Genomic DNA, 19,337 nt, shown 5'->3' with positions numbered 1-19,337 from the left:
AATGAAGGACCTTGTACGGACGAAGAGGGACAAGCATTAGCGCCAATAAATCATGTTGCTAATGATGTGTCGTTTAAATGCATCTCCAACAGCTGCTCTAAAATATGGCACAAAGGAAAATAGTTTTAAGGCACCAAAAATGCATTTTAGGGCATCAAATTTCTTTCTTATTCAACGGTTGCTCTAAAATAGGGCATCGCCACCACCGCTCCAACATATATGCTAAAATAGGGCACCCAACCACATCTTTCTTCTCCATAACTGCATACATATTAAAACAAAACATGAACTATTGATAGAGTTTAATCGTCTGCATCAATGATAAAAGTATTATCCAAAATGACATGAAGCATTTTTCTTAGTGCATCTATGATACATACAAGTACTCCCTCCGTTTCAAATTACTCGTCTCGGGAATGGATGTATCTAGAACTAAAATATATCTAGATACATCCATTTCTGCGACGAGTAATTCAGAACGGAGAAAGTATTATTTAGAGTTTCAAACGACCACTATAGCGTCGAGCTCATTGATTCGTTGGCTAGAATCAATACGCATCCTCCATCTATATGGTTGTACAATCAATTTTTTGTTGAGACAAGGTTGTACAATTAATTGATCAATCAAGCACAGCACGCATGTTATGGGCCAGCTAGACAACACCAAATTCTCATTCGTCATTGATGTCCAATTGACCAGCACATGTTATATGATTGAGGCGCACTCCAGCTCAAGAAAACAAAATAAGGTGTGCACGGATATTTGTCGTCATGAACAGTTGCTTCTTTGGCCAGCACTGCCTCCGTGTCCCAAATGAGCGCATGCATTGCACTCGACATGGACAGCCATGAGTGGACGTGCATACTGTAAAATATGCATCTGCAAAACTAACGTTGGTACTCAGTGCCTGCGCAGATCATGGGTAACTTTTAAAGAAAATCTGAAACGACCAAGCATCGTCGCTGCGCCAATAATTGAACCGTGCTGTGATTGATGTGTCGCTGAAGCTCCACCTACCGCTGTCGTCGACCGGTGGTACACTGGTCCGGCGAGTAGGGACTCCAGCAGTCCAGCCCATCAAACGTGACACGCGCGCATCATAAATTTACGAAAATGTTAACGCCCACACATGTGGGCGTTTGCATCTCGTCCACACGCATGAATCCGTGTTCGTTTGTGAGCGCACGAATTTTGACATGTTTCTAATACCACGTAGGACTGGTCTGGTGTGTGGGCGTTCAACCGGTCGCCCACACGGCCGTTTCACCACACAGGAGGGGCTGATGTGTGGGCGTTCAGCAGTTCGCCCACACGCCACTTTGCACGTGCACACAAGGGCTAGTGTGTGGGCATTTGCCATCTCGCCCACACGCCCGTCTCCTCTCCCATACCCAAGTTGTTAGTTGCCATGTATTTTGCAGTGCACATGGCAACTGCCCCTAGTGTGCTTGATAAGCAGGTGACAACTCTTTTTTTACCCGAGTTTGCCATGTGTTTTGCAGGGTACACGGCAACTGCCTAGTGTGCACGTAAGCAGATGGCAACTCTCTTTTACCGAGTTGCCATATGTTTTTGCATGGTACATGGCAACTGCCCTAACGTGCACGTAAGCAGATGGCAACTCTTCCTTTTTACATGGCAACTGCCCTAGCATGCTTGTGAGCACATGGCAACTCTCTCAACTGCCTAGTGTTAGTATGTGGCAACTCCTAAAGTTATGAAATCATGGCAACTACATTAGATCAGACCATACATGGCAACTGCAGTTGAGCAACCATGGCAACTGCAGTTGTCTGACATGGCAACCGTAGTTCAGCGACATGGCAACTGCAGTTAAACGAACATGGACGAGGGTCTGGACCATGGCAACTGTGGGCGCGCGATAACCGTCACGCGTGGCGTGCAGGACTAGGAGGTACGAGGCCTGACATACGGGCGTGTGGGCGTTATCAACTTCGCTAGTTGTTTTGCCCACACGTAGATGTGTGGATTGTTTCTCTTATACACCATACAAAATGTATGGGCAGACTTCCTAACGCCCACAGTGTGGCACTTATCGGGTCCTAAATTTATAAGTGTGAAGTACGGAGCGAAAAAGATTCCATCTTAGCCACTGACGACAGATTTTCGGACTTTTAAATAGCCGGTAGAGGCTCCAGATCGGGAAGCACAAGAACACACAAGAGCCACGAGCACGCCCGGGAAATCTTGACTGCTGCTAAAGCTAGAGCAGTGCAGGGCACGCGGTGTGCGGAGAAAGCTAAACATGTGCAGCCACGCGGAGCCGACGACGACGTGCGTGACGTGCCCGCCGCCGTCGCAGGGGCGGCTCATCACGGTGCTGAGCATCGACGGCGGCGGCATCCGCGGCCTCATCCCCTCCACCATCCTCGCCTGCCTCGAGTCCAAGCTCCAGGCACGTCCGTCCGTCCCTCTGCACCTCCATTTTCCTCTCATTCTATATTGTTCGGTTGATTGATTGGGATGTGTGCTGTGTTCGACTTCGACAGGAGCTGGACGGGCCGGACGCGCGCATCGCGGACTACTTCGACGTGATCGCCGGGACGAGCACGGGCGCGCTGGTCACGTCCATGCTGGCGGCGCCCGGCGAGAACAAGCGGCCGCTCTTCGAGGCCAAGGAAATCAACAAGTTCTACCTCGACAACGGGCCCAAGATTTTCCCGCAGAGGAGGTACGTATACCTTCTCTTCTACTTCCGGCCGGCGGACTCTGTCGTCGGCGACGATGTTGATGTCGTTGCTGTTGCTTCACGCCCAGCTGGGGATTGCTGACCCCGATAGGGAACATGTTTGGCGCGGTCATGGGTCCCAAGTACGACGGCAAGTTCCTGCACGACAAGATCAAGAGCCTCACCAACGACGTCACCGTTGCCGACACCGTCACCAACATCATCGTCCCGACCTTCGACATCAAGTACCTTCAGCCGATCATCTTCAACACCTACGAGGCCAAGGTGGACCCGCTCAAGAACGCGCACCTCTCCGACATCTGCATCAGCACGTCCGCCGCGCCCACCTACTTCCCCGCGCACTACTTCACCACCCGCGACCCCACGGGCAAGCAGCCGGACCGCGAGTACCACCTCATCGACGGCGGCGTGGCCGCCAACAACCCCACCATGGCCGCCATGTCCATGATCACCAAGGAGGTGCTGCGCCGCAACCCCGACTTCACGCATGGCAAGCCCGCTGAGTACAACAACTACCTCATCATCTCCATCGGCACCGGGTCGGCCAAGATGGCCGAGAAGTACACCGCCCCCGACTGCGCCAAGTGGGGCGTCCTCCGCTGGCTCTACGACGGTGGCTTCACCCCGCTCATCGACATCTTCTCCCATGCAAGCGCCGACATGGTCGACATCCACGCAGCCGTGCTGTTCCAGGCCCTCCGCATCGAGAAGAACTACCTACGCATCCAGGACGACTCGCTCACGGGGCACACGTCCTCGGTGGATATCGCCACCAAAGAGAACATGGAGGCACTTATCGGGATCGGTAAGAATCTGCTCAAGAAGAATGTGTCCCGGGTGAACATTGACACGGGGATGTATGAGTCCGTCGAAGGTGAGGGCACCAACGAAGAGGCCCTCGCGCGCTTCGCCAGGAAGCTCTCCAAGGAGCGCAAGCTGCGCCAAACCAACCTCAACTCCCAATAGAGAAGAGGTCGATTCGGAAGAGAAGAGAGACGAAGAAGCACTACCTGCTATGCTCAGGGATGCAGACTGATGCGCGGCCGAAGATACACTAATCTTCGTTATTTTAATTGTCACCGTGCATGTTTTTATTATGCTTTCACGGACAAACGTGTCCATTTGCATCCTAGCTATGCTAGGTCAACCAGTCGAGAGTTGTAATATAATGTAACGCGGGTGAGTAATTATCGTTTTTAAATAAAATCTGAGTTGTGCTTCGCTACCACCGTCTAGATATATTTAAAATTATCGAGACAAATCATTGGTGCAGATTAGAACTTACCCTTCACTCAGAAAGAGCAATAATGTCAAATCACGTGTTAAAAAAAATTAGCGTCAGGGGCAGATTAGTTTTTTCTTTTCTTTTTAGACCAAGTCAGAGGATAGCCAGGGCCCATATCCAACTAGTGCCCTTGAGACCCGCTCACGCCCCACCAGACCCGAGGCCACGATTCCATTAATAAAGGGTGAAATGAGGCCGCGATCTCTCATCGTCTCCCTTCCCAGCGATTCCTCCGCGTCGCCGCGAGAGCTCCCCGTAGCCATAACATCCTCCTGCAACCTCCTCCGCGCCCTGCTCCTCGGACGCAGCCGGCTGGTACCTTCCTCGAACGCCGCCGGTCGGCTCTGCCTCCAACGCCGCTGCAGCCGACGCGACTTGTTGTCAGCTCGGCTACTCCGCTGTCCATGGACTCAGATACGTGCGCCTCTATCTCATTTTAGCATTTCTGCATCTCATACAAGATTTGAAAAGATACACACTCTGTAAAGGAAAACAGAGATGGCGTCTAATTAATGATCTTGATGTTAGCAATTGAAACATTGCGGAAATACAATTCAGTATGCAAATGCCCTAATTTCTCACTTAAGATTTTTTTAATAGACAGAGAGACAAATATTATGATGAGAATAGACTCATACAGAAGTGTTCTTGTTTAGATGTTGTAAACAAGACTACGTGTGTGACCAGTAAGAAACAGAACGGTGGCTTCCACACATATATGGGCTCTTAATCATATGGTTCATGATTTTAGGTAGGCTAGGCTAGTAAGAATGCTACTATTGTGGTATTACGGCAAGATATCTCCCGTTTGATCTTTTGGTATTAGCTTATGGTCATAGGTCCTCCAAGGATTGGCTCTTCAGTATCCGCTGTAACATATACTAAGTGTCATTCCACACTTTCTGTTGTCTACTTTGTAGTGATACTGGGATCACTTTTGAATTGGACCTGAAACAATGAATAAAGCTAGTTTGTGCTGACAGGAAAACAAACTTCAGTTGGAACTAACTATGATCGCCGACCTTTGACTCCACTGGAACAACTCACCTTGTACCGACCAGTTCCCTTTGTATATTTACTTGAGGAGGTTATATAGGTTACACCTCTGAATACCGAGACCGTACCAATATATTTCCTGGTCTTTTCCATTACTTGAGAACTAGATGGGTCACCCGCGCATTTGCGCGGCTAAATTTTATTATTGCCGTTTTTATTTTAAGGCATATTGTATTTTTTGAAAGTAAATATTTTTAGCATGTTTCAACGGGCGTCAATATTATTTAAAAAAATAAAACTTTGAAGAGTTCAATGGCTTAGTAGCCGTTAGAAAACCTAAGATGCTTTTTAGTTATGAGAAATTGTTCGAGTAGTTCAATTTGTTGAATTCACATTAACTTTTGAATGTAATTTTTTTCATCTTGTGGAGACTGCCTTGAGATGAGATAGTCTCTCATGTCTTCATTTATAGTCATGATGTTTCGTAGATAGTAATCACTCTATAGCTATATTACTACGTAGAAATGTGGTTACATAGTTCTTATGTCTTGCTTCCTACCAGTCATAGTGTGAGTCAAGAAGTTGGTATATATATATCCTATAAATACTACATTCAGTTTATCTTCTATCATGTATTTCTATGTTTTTTGGTGTGTGATTTTTTTTCTCTTGGCACTCATAGTGTTCGATAAGTATTGTATTTTTTACGTGGTGTGCACATTTTAATACTTCTATCTTTTTTGTGACTTGATAAAAATATCACATTGTGAATGAAGGTTATAGATAAGCATATAAAATATACTAATACACGGGGTTATTCTAACGTTTGCGTGCCTATACTTATTATATATATTATGTTTCTTCGTGTTGTCAAATAACTCAAATTATACTATATATAAAATATAAGTCTTGAGAAAGATGGTTTTATTTGTAGAAACATTTTTGCAAGATGTATTTGGTTGCTAGTCAAAACCTTGTTAAGTGATTATCAACGGTCAATGGCATGAAGATCAATGGCCTCATGCAGAATCATAGACCCCCTTTTCACCGAATTTACATGTTTGTTTCCTCCAATCCTCACAGTTTTGTACATCTAATCATGTATTTATGGTTCGTATACTCCATGTTCTCTTTCTCCAGTTCACTCGTCATTTATCACAATGAAGCTTGAGGCATGAACATATTACTTGCCTTGGTCACTTGCTCATCTAAGAAAATATAGTTGTAGGACTTTATCTGAAGTGTCACCTCCCACTCGATCTTGTCATAACTTTTATTTTTCTTATCGTCTTACTGATTCTTTTACCCTAAAAAAACTTACTGATTCTTTTACCTCAATTTTCTTATTTCTTAATTAACACCATTCATTACTGTCACAACATATTTTTCCTTCATTAAGTTGCATGGTATGCTACGTTAGCGTACCTTTTATTGTCCTTCTTTTTCACTTATATATCTTTCTAATATTTTTCTTCCAAACTAACTTCCGCTATATATCTGTAGTGAATCTGAGACATTTGTTGTCTATTGCCTAAAACTATTTGCTCTTAGTAATAAAAATGATTACTTTAATCAGTAAAGGTCATGAGGTGCATATGCTTCTCGCTAACATGAAAAGACATGTTAGATCGTTCTAACAGTTATGATCACAAAGGTAAATTATGGTTTCTCACAAATGAAAAGACGACCACACTTACTATCTAGATACATATGAAATCATGTTATACAAATGGAATGTAGTGTCCTTGTGCAAACCTCTATATCCTTCTAGTGATCCTTTGAAGATCTCCAAGTACTCATGACCAGATCAAATAAAAGAAAAAGGTTATTAAGAACATACACTCATTAGCAAAGCTTATGTAAAGTAAGAATGCCAGGAAAGTTCATTTCATTTACAGCGAAAGTATGTGATTAACTATTTTTCTATTTTTATTAAACAATGTCCAATACAAATGTAGTTTGAAGAAGCGTCGCAACATGCATGCAAATGGCCTCATTTTCATTTTGAAGGAATATCATAAACCAACAGATACCCATGGTTCTAGATCATTCTTCTGAAGAAATTTATGATTAAAAAAGCATATTATAAATGCAACAGTTCCACACACTTTAACAAAACCATTATGAAACATTCAGTGGTTTGACATACATAAAAAACATTTTGTTATTGATATTAAAGGAGAGGAAAATCATTAATGTTCCACTTTTCTAGTGTGCCACCTACCTTGAAGGGCATGCTACATGAACCTGAAGGGATATTCATACCTCTCAAGGTCTCTGGTCCATAATATTTGCAGGCATCCTAAATGTACATGAAGAATAATTAGCTGACAGAAATACGGTACATATCCGCTAAATAGCATTCTACTAAGGATATCAATCATGCAGGAGGCAAGCGAAGTACATCTTTTTCACATCAAGGTAGCAATATGAGTTAAACGGTAGTATGTTTTGACTTGCCAATATTGTAAAACTTAGTCACATGCCCTCAGTCCATAATGAATGAATCCAATAGTTGCAAGTATCTGAAAACTTCCTTTTGCATTCTATCGCTTCTCTTGAAGATACATATCTTAATAACCATCTAAATAAAAAGTTCTACCTATTCTTCCAGACATATAGTATCCTGATATATATTAAGTCCTCTTGTTGTTATGGATAGATAATAAACACCACTAGATTCCATAACCCTACTGTGGAAGTTTGACATTCTTAGTATTAAATGTATGCATACGTATTTATGGTCCTATATCAAATTGGTAAATATAATCATCTCCAATACATATACTACTCCAGTTGGACAGATAAATCATGAAAGCCTGAACACACATTATAATATGTTAAATGTAACAGAGTATGTTACTTCTAATTTACCAAGCAAATTCCCTCAAAATTTGGGGTCCTGTTTTTTCTTCAGCAGATCGAATAGGATATTATTGCAACCACAAACATTCCCCTTGCAGCTAGTAAAAAAAGGAACATAACATACTCCCGCGGAGCACTATAAAATAAATAGGCTGTGACAACAGGAATCACTGATTAATTTTAGGAAGAACTTACTTGACGAGCTGCCTGAGGCGAGAGATGTCAGGGTCGTAGGTGGAGGGGCGCCGCTTCACCTGGAGGCAGCCGAGTCTGGTGCTGCAGAGTCTGATGGATTAGCTCTACTAACCAGTACCATTGATGAACTTTAATTGTCTTGAAAAAACTTTTCAGGAAAGCATAGGAGCAGACCTCAGATTTGGATTTACCACCGTTGCCTCAAAGGCATGTTGATTAATTATGTGTCAACAACAAAAAGACAGGTGTTACTTATGGCTTCTGAAAGTGCAGCTTGGGTTCATGAAATAAAGAGATTGATCCATTCCAGTATGATGCGCATGAAGCTGGACAAGGCATTGAGGAATCAGATGCTTATGAAGAGGTGAGCACAAATTCTGGAGAAGGTGCTCATCAATCTGATGAAATACAGAGTTCCAAAAATATTTGTGAGGAGTCTGAAAAATTGATGGTAAAAATCACATGATACGACCTTTGGTAATACCTATTTCGTTAAAAATAAATCAGAACCTGTAGACCTCGAACACATAAAAACATGTCTAGGTGAAGATTCCAACTTACAATGATGATAAGGAAAATAATAGAAACAAAAATAAGTTGGAGACATCCTAGTCAGGACCACTAAAATAGATGATATACATTAGTGTATGTCAGAGAACATCGGTTCAGCATGGAATCTCTTAACTACTTCAATAACCCCGTTTGTTTTTGTGCAGGATGAAATGGACAAACTCCAGAGGAAACTAAAGAAGCTGTAAGACCAGGGGCATAAGTACATAACCATGAAGAAAGCATCCTGTTGCGAAGGAAAAATAATGTTTTCCAGAGTATCAGCAGGAGGGTAATATATAAATATAATGAACTCGATCAAGTCATGCTTAAGTTTTAACTGTTTGAGAATGCACACATTATAACCTAAACATAACTACATGAAAAAGCAAACACTCATTCTGTAATCTGTATAGAGTAAGTTGCAAGTATTTCCATCTGAACTGTAGTACATATGATCTTGACAGGATCCTTCTGTAATTCTTTAAGAGAACTGCCTGCTTTTATACACCCCTCCACCTTACTTATCTCAAACAAATCAACAAATTAAGTAGATAAGTAGATGGGCAAAGAAGTATCAAACTTGCATATCTTATTACCTGGAGAAGAATCTTCTGAGTTGCATTACATATAGTAGCCGGCCGGAGGAAATGTGGATCATGTTTGGAATTCCCCAGGTCATTGCTTGTAGGCAGAGCGGCTCCTGTGGCTGGCGCTGAGGTGCTGCAACCTAGAGCGGAAGAAGCGGCCGCCCATCACGTCCGACGCCCCACTGGAGACCGATGGACATCATGCTGGCGACTGCAAGTTAATCCCGGAAATGGAGGCATGGAAACTGAAGAACCGTGCCAATAAATAGTAGTAGTATCATTACTTTCTCTTCTGAATCTATAATACACTGGAGTTCAGTTTGTGAGGTGCTATAGTGGTAGCATTTTATCTCGTGAATGTACTGTGCATCCATCTCATTGTAATTACAATTTTTTATCATGTCAAGCGAGTGGCAAAATATATCAGGACTCAATGTCCGCGTTATGTATAATATGTAAATAATAATTATTATAGCGGTACGCAGCAGAAATGGAAACTCCGTCAAGCGCCTTAAGAACCGGCCAGCCCACTAGGTCTTCTGAATGCATATCTTTTCGATGCTTCTGAATTGTTCGATCGATTTCATATCTTTTATGCCGAGAGCAATGCTTCTGCTTCTATACTTGATGCAATATCAATCAGTACGATTCGACCTACAAGCAAGAAAGAAAGAGAAGAAAGAAGAAGTAGGATTTGGAGCGATTGTTAAGATTCAGCACCATCTTGTAGGCTTTCAAGCTCCAACAATATATGCGTGTTGAAAGCAGAGTGGCTCCTCTGTCACTGGTCACTCACCCAGCTTTGATCTGTAGACGTACATATGTGCACAATAACGGGTTTTGCTTCTGTCTGCAATGCATTGTGTGTTATCAACAGCTTCTCTGACCAGCAGATGACAACCATCTTCAGCTGAAATTCCATCACATATCATGCCGTGGATTGAAAATTCGTCATGTATAACCTTCCGATGAGAACACCCGCCCACTTGGTAGCCCTCACCGGATCCGCCGAATCCGCCTGATCCATCGACCACAACAGGATCTGCAATGAATGGCACTTCTCCCTCCTCCCGAACAGTTCCTTCTCCTCTTCCAGCGTATAAGTGAACCCAGCACCGCCTGCACCTCTACCCGCATCTCCTCCTTGGTGTTGAACCACGACCCGACCTCGAGCAGGCGTGTGCGTTTGCGCATGTTCTGCTCAGCAAACTACCTCAACCTCACCTCCGTTATCTCCATCGCCGCCGCCGAGGCCCGAGGGTTTCCTCTGCTATCGATGCACTAAGCACTAGATGCGGTATGAAGGAGAACCTTGAATGCAAACTACTCTGACCATCTCCCCTCAAAGGCTTTAGGGGCTGTTTGGTTCTAGGCCTAACCATGCCACATACTGCCATACAATGTTGCCTCACTTGCCTAAGGTTAGTTCTTCAAAATAAGAGCCACAAGTTGGCAAGCCTAAGGGAATCTTGCCACACTTTTGAAGTGTATGTGATGTGGGACCCTAGTGTGGCTTGTCTAAAGTGTGGCTTGAACCAAACACCCATCCAAGTTGGTCAAACTTGCCTAACCTTAGGTGTGGCAACATTAGACAACCTTAGTCTCAAACCAAACAGCCCCTTAATACCCTCTCCCCCCGCCCGCCCGCCATGCGCGGCGCTCGAGGTGCGTTGTGCTATAGGGGCAGTCGCACCTCTACCCTAAGCACATGACAGGGGAAGTGAACCGTGTCGCATGAAAACAACTCCTCACCATGGCACCATGCACGACGATCCACCACGTGCCCGTCCTCGTCGATGAGTAGCACACGACCCCGTTGTACTACCACCCCTCCCCGGTAAACGAGTACTCCGGCCGTCTTAAAGTCCGGCAAATACTAGGCCGACCACCATGAGACCCCATGTGAGTCTGCCTTTCGAGTCGCTCATTTTCTGATCAACATCAACCCAGACGTATAGGGAGGTTTTGAGCGGTCATGTCTCATGTTGTAGATGCTCTTACCCTGCTGTTTTTGAGCGGTCATGAAGTACCTGTGATCCGTCTCGTGTCTATCTGCTACTCTACCCTTCTTTGTTGCCACTGTCCTGCATTGGCAAAAGTTAGGTTAGTTAGCAACAGCATCGGTCTCCAGCTGCAGCCGAAAATTAATAACGGCATTCGATTCACCTACAAACAAGCTCAACTTCAACTTTATCGTGGGGACATGGGCGTGTTGATATCTTCCCTGAGTTCATTTCTGCGAGAACTGTTTCTGCATCATGCTTCTCGGTGGTGGTATAACTGAATTAATCAGTAACTGCATCTGTAATGAACTAATAATGCATGAATAAGCACCACCTTGCTTACTGCAGTTCTGATTGCATGAAGAACACGTGATGATAGTAAAATAAGGAAGAAATCTGGAAGCCTTTGGAGCAGGAAAAGGAAGCAATAGAGGAGTTCAGGGCAAACCTAGCTACTCTTCTGCTATCCATGCAAACTGTAGTGAGCTGTGCACTTCAAGTTGAACGCTATAGTATATTAAAGTTGATGAAATTAAGCTGCAGAAAAATGACCATGAACAAATTCATGAAAATTAAAACATCTATCCTTCCTATATTTTCATCACGAGATGAATGAAATAAAAGGGATTACAAGTTATGGGATCGAATTGCACATCCTACTACAGCACTACTCCTCATCACCAAGTAAAGGAACTAGATCGCCGTGATATGGACTTAATTACTAGCTAGTACAGCTGAGCGCATGCGAACGTGCCAGCAGAAAGAAGGGCGGCATGGGGAGCATGCTCGGATCCGGCGAGGCGTGAAAGTTGGGCCCGGCGAACATGGCCTCTCGTGGCTAGCGCCGGCGTCTTCATAGTCCGAGGCAGCTTCTCCGTCTGCTCCGGGCGAGGCTTCTTGTGCAAGTCCCAGCGCTCCGCCGAGGACGCGCGGCTAGGGCTAGGCACGCGCTTGTTGTTGCCGTCGTCATGGCGGCCGGGATCTGTGGGCAGGGACGCGCTGCACGAGGTCGAGAGTTTCTTCTTGCTGTCCCAGCGTTCGACGGAGTCGGCGCGTCCGGGTCTCCCGGCGCTGTATGACGACGACGACGACGACGACATGGTGATGGTGGTGCGGGGCTTCTTGTATTTCTTGTCCGAGTCCCACCTGTCGACGGAGTCGGCACGGCCGGTGCCCTCGCTGCCCTCCGTCGACGACGAGGAGGAGCAGATGGAGCTGCATGGCTTCTTGCACTTCTTGTTCCAGTCCCACCTCTCGACGGAGTCGGCACGACCGGTGCTCCCGCTGCCCTCCGACGACGAGGACGAGGACGAGGAGATGGAGCTGCATGGCTTCTTGCCCTTCTTGTTCCAGTCCCACCTGTCGACGAAGTCGGCGCGGCCTGCCATGGCGGACACCAGCATGGTGAGGACGAGACCGTGCGGCGTCGGCAACAGCGGCAGCATCTCGCTCGTGGGCGGCGTCGGGAGCAGCGGCGGGAGAAGAGCTTCTGCTGCCATTGGTCTTCGTGGATCAGCCGCCACGCCCACGCGCGAGAGGAAGATTTCGATCGATAGATTGTTTGATGGAGAGATGATGCGAAGAAAGCCAGAAAGCAATGCTCTTGCTGGTAACGTGGGAAGAAATCGAGACATATTTATAGTTGTTGCCTCCCTATGCATGTGTGTTCGCCCCCCACCCGGATCGAGTCTGTAAGCAACTGTGTCGAACTCGGATTGGATGAGTAGTGGACACGTAAATGAGGCCACGTACGCGGCAGACCGGAACACAACTGTTTTTTTTGGTCGTAATCCGCTTGCGATTAGATGCATATTTCATTTCTTTCAATTCAATACATCTGTTATACTTTTGTATTCAAACTGAAAAATGAATACACACAGCAGTGCTCGAAGAATAAATGAGTACACAGATGATACATAGACCGCCCATTGTATAAAACTTAAAACTTTTTATCCTTCCTTCACACTCTCGCGGGCCCGGGTTAGAAAAACCGCATGAATTTTATTTTAAAGCGGTTAGAGTGGATGTAAATTTTTCTTTAAATTGTACGATAGTCCTTAGAAAATTTGTCAAAAAAAATCTAATCCTCAAGAAAAAAACCATGCTTGACGAAGGTTTCCAAACTCACCCCTTGATGCGGGCTCTGGCCGAGGTACCGAGCTCTGACGATCACCCTGAGGTGGGGTGCTATGGCTAAAAGGATGTTCTCGGTGCCGGCCAGTCGGAGCCTTAACTGACTGATGTTGTCTTGGAACTCTAGTGGGTTATGGAGTACCATTATGAGATTCACGATGATGTTCGGGTCTCGTGGTGTTTCGTGGAGCATGCCAACCAGTATCGTGGCGGCTTGGATGCCGTGGGCTGGCGTTTGGAATAGGGCGGCATCCGCGGGCTCGTTATAGCCCATGCCAGCCTCATGACCTAAGGCCACCAAGGCAGCAGTGATGTTTATGCTTGTGGCTAGCGTCGAGTTTTGCATCGTGTTTCATTGCTCATCATTCCTTGCCACCGCATCTCATACGCAGTGGCCTTTGTCGTTCCCTGCTTGAGTTGTAGGCTGGCAGCTAATATGACCCGCTGGAAGGCCTCCATTGTCTACATGGTGGGGTCGATCCTCGAAGAATAAATGAGTACATACATGATACGTATACTGCCCTTTGTATAAAACCTGAAACTATTATCCGTTTTTCACGTGACTCCCTCTCGCTCGCCGGGGTTAGAAAACCACATGATTTTTTTAAAGAGGTTGGAATGGATGTAACTTTTCCTTTAAAATATAGTGCAAAGCAATCCTTAGAAAAATTTCCTAAAGATTTCAGCCCATAGAAATCAAATAAAAATGTTTCGCATGAAAAATTTCAAAGAAGCAAATCATCAAAGAAATCCAGTGAATTAGCTTGACGAAGGTTTCCGAACTCACTCCTTGGTGCGGGCTCTGGCTGAGGTAAGTGTGATGCGGCTAAATGGACACTGTCAGTACCGGCCAGGCGCTGCCTTGACTGACTGATGTCGTCTTGGAGCTCCATTGTCTTATGGAGTACCCTTATGAGATTCGTGATGACGTTTTGGACTCTAGTGTTTCTGGAGCATGTCGGCCAGTGCCATGGCGGCTTGGAGGTCCCGGGTTCGCATTTCGAGTAGGTCGGCATCCACGGGCTCCTTACGGCCCATGCCATGTTAACGTATATAAAATAGTATCAGTCATATCTCATGTATTTATGATTGAGATATTATGTAGCAATTGTAATCTGTTGTGTATGGTAGTCTACGATCTGATTAGTATCAGATTGGTTGTATCCTTGTTGTACAAGGTGTATCAGATTAAATAGAGGTGCAGCCCATGGGGCAATTCACGGTAAACATATTGTTGTCTAACGTGATAACAAAGCCTTGATCCCATCTCCCACGACATGGCTGGCACCACCTCCGGCGCACTCGTCACCATCACCGCCGACCGGCTCGTCTCCTGCCACACCGCCACCATGCCGTCGCTCGCCGGCCTCATCACCGTCCGGCTCACCCGCGCCGACTTCCTGCTATGGAAGGCGCAGGTTGTCCCAAACCTCACCGGTGCCGGCCTGTTCCGCTACCTCGACGGCTTTGTCCCTGCGCCGCCAAAGACGATCACCGAGGGCACCGGAGATGTTGCGCGCTCCGTGCTCAACCCTGAGTACGAGGCATGTAGGAGGACCGACCAGGCCGTGCTCGACGCGCTCCTGTCCTCCATGACGGAGGAAGTGGTCGCCCAGATGACGCGAGGGACCTTCGCGGCGGCCGTTTGGACTGCCCTGGACGCTATGTTCGCTGCCCAGAATCAGGCTAGTGTGCACCAACTTTGTACGCAGCTGTCACGAACGAAGAAGAAGGACATGTCGGCGGCAGAATTCTTCCACAAGATGACAGGCTATGCCGACGCACTGTCACCGTCGGCGAGGTACTGTCTGACGACGAGATCATCGGGCACATAATCGGTGGGCTAGGTCAGGAATATGACCCCCTCATGACTGCGCTCCCCATCTTCACAGGAGAAGTAAGCCTATCCGGTTTTTATGCCTACCTTCTCAGCTTTGAGGCGCATCAGGAGCAGCATGCCGCGAACAACGGCGACTTCTCTTCATCAGCCAACAACGTCGTGCGCCACGGCAACGGCAACCGGAATAGCAATGGTGTCCATGGTGGCCATGGAAACAGGAGTGGTGGCAATGGTGGCCACTATGGTTCCAATGGCAACCGTGGCAACAACGGTGGCCGTCACAACGGCGGCGGCGGCAGAAATCGTCGTCCTCCAAGGTGCCAAATATGCCGCCAGGAGGGGCACTACGTCACCTATTGTCGCGATCATTGCAACCATGACTACCAGTCCAATGACCGCAGCGACAACATGGCTACATACGGCCACCGTGACAACAATTAGTACCTCGACACCGGTACCACTGACCACCTCACCAGCGACCTCGACCGCTTGACAGTGCACGAGCGCTATGGTGAAAAGGATCAAGTTCAAGTTGCAAATGGTGCAGATTTGGAAGTTTCTCATATTGGTCATACTAAACTTGCTGGCTCTAGTGATCCCATCCACCTTAAAAATGTTCTGCATGTCCCTGAAATTCACAAACATCTTCTTTTTGTTTATCGTCTTGTTACGGATAACCAAGTGTTTGTGGAATTTCACTATTTTTTCTTTTGTGTGAAGGACAAAATCACGAGGAGGGTCTTTCTTCTCGGTAGAAGCCGCAATGGCCTCTACCCCATCGCATATGGTCGGTCGGTCGTCGTCATCATCACATCGAGCTCTCTCCGGAGTCCGTTCTTCATCAAGTCAGTGGCATCATCGCTTGGGTCACCCATCAAATAATGTAGTTGAATCTGTCGTTCGGTCAAATAAACTCCCTTGTTCGTCGAGTCATGATACTTCCGTTTGTGACGCATGTCAACGTGCCAAAAATCATCAATTACCTTACAATTATTCATCTCGTATTTGTTCAAAACCACTTGAGCTTATTCGAATGTGTGGGGTCCTGCCCTCGCCTCCTCTGGAGGTTTTAAGTTTTATGTTAGCTTTGTTAATGGCTTTAGCCGTTTTACGTGGATTTATCTTCTTAAACATAAATCTGATGTCGGACAAGTTTTCTACAATTTCTAGGCCCATGTGAAACGACTCCTCAACACAAAAATTCATGCGGTTCAATCTGATTGGGGGGGGGGGGGTGAATACCACCGCTTGCATAAATTTTTTCAGCGTGTCAGTATTTCTCATCGCATATCCTGTCCACGTACATCCCAACAAAATTGTATAGCTGAACGGAAGCACCGACACTTGGTTGAAACCGGGCTTGCTCTCCTGGCTCGCTCCAATCTTCCTTTGCGTTATGGGGATGAAGCTTTTCTTACCGCATGTTATTTGATCAACTGCATGCCCAGCTAGTTGACAAACTATGTGGCCCATTGACGCTCAACGGATTCTTTCGATCCTACTTTCGCAACATAACATGTCAGATTTCATTGCTTCGAGTTATACGAAAAATGGTATGTTCTCTGTACGGTCTGCTTATTCTGTGGAGTGGAATGATCAGTATGGGAGTAAACTAAAACACTCTAACGGGACGGGGCGAACCACACCTAACCCTATTTGGTGTCAGGTATGGAAGTTATCCTGTCCAGCAAAAGTCCAAAATTTTATATGGCGTGCGTTACATGGCACTCTCCCATGCCGGGCAACACTTGCTAATAGATACATGAAGGTCTCGCCCCTTTGTCCTACTTGCTCTCAGGGTGTAGAAGACACGAAGCACATGCTTTTCCTATGTACAAAAGCAAAGGATGTTTGGGAAAGGCTAGGGATATATGAGATTATTGATAGAGATTGTGAGGTTGATCGTGCTGGAGAGGTGATACTGGAATACCTTTTAGTTCTTCCAGATCAAGATTTGCGTATTATGGGGGTACCAAAATGCACGAGAAATGATAGGTATTTCAGCTTGGTATCTGTGGTGGGAGAGACAGGAATTAGTGCACAAGGAAACAATTCAGAATGCAACTCAAATATCAATGGGGATCATAGCCCTCGCATACAAATTTGTAAATGCATCACCTTCAAAGGCGTCCATGAAAAGGGGGGTTGGCATTGTCCCCCTAGGGGTTCCGTGGAACTCAATGTTGACGCCTATTTTGAGCAGGACATGTTGAAGGGTACGATGGGGGCTGTTTTGCGAGACGACAAAGGTCGGTTTATTGCAGGAGGAAATGGAAAGATTGACCATTGCGCGGATATTCTGATGGCAGAAGCTTTAGCCCTCAAATTTGGACTAACACTAGCGCAAAGGGTGGGGTGCAATCACCTAATCATCAACTCAGGTAATCTGGAGTTGATTGAGACCATGGAGGCTGGAGGACAGTCAACTGGTGCGGCGGCGGCAATTTTCGATGTCTGCTTCCACTACGCATGTGATTTCATCATGACTAGATTTGAACATTGTAATATAGAGGCAAATAGAGTAGCACATGAACTTGCTAGATTAGCTAGATTTTCTTCTACTTCGGATTGGTTTGAGGAGTCTATCAATGAAATTGTACTCATCCTCACAAACGTTGTATTGGTTATTTCTAATAAATAAAGTTTCGTTTTATTTTCCAAAAAAAAACTGCATGCCTAACCAGACCCTTCAAAATATGCCACCACTCACACGTCTTCTTCACATCACGCCTGATTACTCTTTTCTTCGTATATTTGGATGTGTGTGTTGGCCTAGTCTTCGCAAAAACAACTCCTGAATACCTGAGTTCTGCTTCAAGATGTACATTTTTTTGGATATAATCCGTTCCATAAAGGTTATAAGTGTCTTGACAAGTCCACTGGTCGCATCTATATCTCCTGAAATGTCGTCTTTGATGAAAAAAAATTTCCCTTTACGACTGGTGCGTGTTCCGACTTGTCTCGCTTAAACGTTTCCTTCTAATGAGCCAGTAGTTCAGAATGTTAATGTGAGAAACTACAACTTGTCGTTTTTGTTTCCTGATTTGTGTCCTGCAGATACAGAGGAACGACATGTATCTACGATCGCTGTAGAGGGACATAGAGACGTGCATGCTACAATGCCATGCACCCAACCATCATGTGCCACACGTCCAGCAGCAGGCCCCGGCCTCTACCGTGTCTACGCCATGTACTGACCAGATAGATGAGCCAGCCTCACCATCAGCGCGTACATCGCCTGCACTTGACGCCTCTGCGCGCGTCGGCGTCTTCAGCGCGGGCGCTCCTCCATCACCACCAGCCTCGTCACCGGCCTCTCCGACGAGTGCTTAGCCGGTTTCTCCGGCGGCCGCTCCTCCATCACCCGGTTGAGCGGGCACGCACGCGTCTTCAGAACAACATACAACGCCCGAAAATCCTAATGGCATTGTCCGGTACAACGCGTATCGTCGTGGTTTCAGTGCTTTCGTGGCTGCTCCAGCTACGTACCGACAGACGCTCGTTCTTCTTGCATGGAAAGCCGCTATGCAAGAGGAGTTTTTGGCCCTTCAGCTCACCGTGATGTGGTCGCTTGTTCCACGGCTTCACAAATATTTGCCATTTTGGGTAGATATCATCCGTAAGATAGTAGCCATAGGCTTATGTATGATTATTTTCTACAAATTGCATTGGTGGCAATTCATCATTTGCAATCTTATTCATGAATGGTGACCAATTAACAACATTGATGTCATTCAAAGATCCAGGCATTTCAAAAAAAGCATATCAAATCCAAGTCTCTTGATCGGCCACCGCTTCAAGGGTTATAATAGAACCCTCTTTCTGGCCGTGGAACTGCACATGCCATGCCTTATGACAGTTCTCCAACTCCAATGCATGCAATCTATTGAGCCAAGCATACTTGGTAATCCGTGAGCTTTGTTCATCTTCAAAAGCCTTGCGGCGTCTTCAGCATTAGGATATCTCAAATACTCCGGACCAAACATTTACACAATTCGGACTACGAAGCGCTTCACACACGTGATGACTTGACTCTCACCCATGGCCATGTGGTCATCAACTAGATCAGCCGGAATACCATATGCCAACATACGCAAAGCGGTTGTCACCTTTCGAAAGATGCCATGCCCGAGTTCTTCGGTGGCATTCCTCCTTTGCTGAAAAAACTGA

The 19,337-nt window shown here is 45.9% G+C and overlaps 1 protein-coding gene across 1 annotated transcript; it reads left to right on the top strand.

Moving 5' to 3' along the window:
• Window positions 1–2,156: 2,156 nt before the first annotated feature.
• LOC125545582 (patatin-like protein 2) lies at window positions 2,157–3,936 on the top strand. Its single transcript, XM_048709596.1, has 3 exons — window positions 2,157–2,417; window positions 2,512–2,693; window positions 2,780–3,936. Exons 1-3 carry the CDS (start codon window positions 2,268–2,270, stop codon window positions 3,675–3,677), a joined length of 1,230 nt encoding a protein of 409 aa, XP_048565553.1. The 5' UTR covers window positions 2,157–2,267; the 3' UTR covers window positions 3,678–3,936.
• Window positions 3,937–19,337: the final 15,401 nt, after the last annotated feature.

This window comes from Triticum urartu, chromosome 1 (assembly GCF_003073215.2).
Source record: "Triticum urartu cultivar G1812 chromosome 1, Tu2.1, whole genome shotgun sequence".
Taxonomy (NCBI): domain Eukaryota; kingdom Viridiplantae; phylum Streptophyta; class Magnoliopsida; order Poales; family Poaceae; genus Triticum; species Triticum urartu.
This window is presented reverse-complemented; position numbering and strand designations above follow the sequence as displayed.

Coding starts and splice junctions, on each gene's coding strand:
- LOC125545582 (XM_048709596.1), top strand. CDS start 2,268: ATGTGCAGCCACGCGGAGCCGACGACGACGTGCGTGACGTGCCCGCCG. Junction 2,418..2,511: donor GCCTCGAGTCCAAGCTCCAG/GCACGTCCGTCC, acceptor CGACTTCGACAG/GAGCTGGACGGGCCGGACGC. Junction 2,694..2,779: donor AAGATTTTCCCGCAGAGGAG/GTACGTATACCT, acceptor CTTCACGCCCAG/CTGGGGATTGCTGACCCCGA.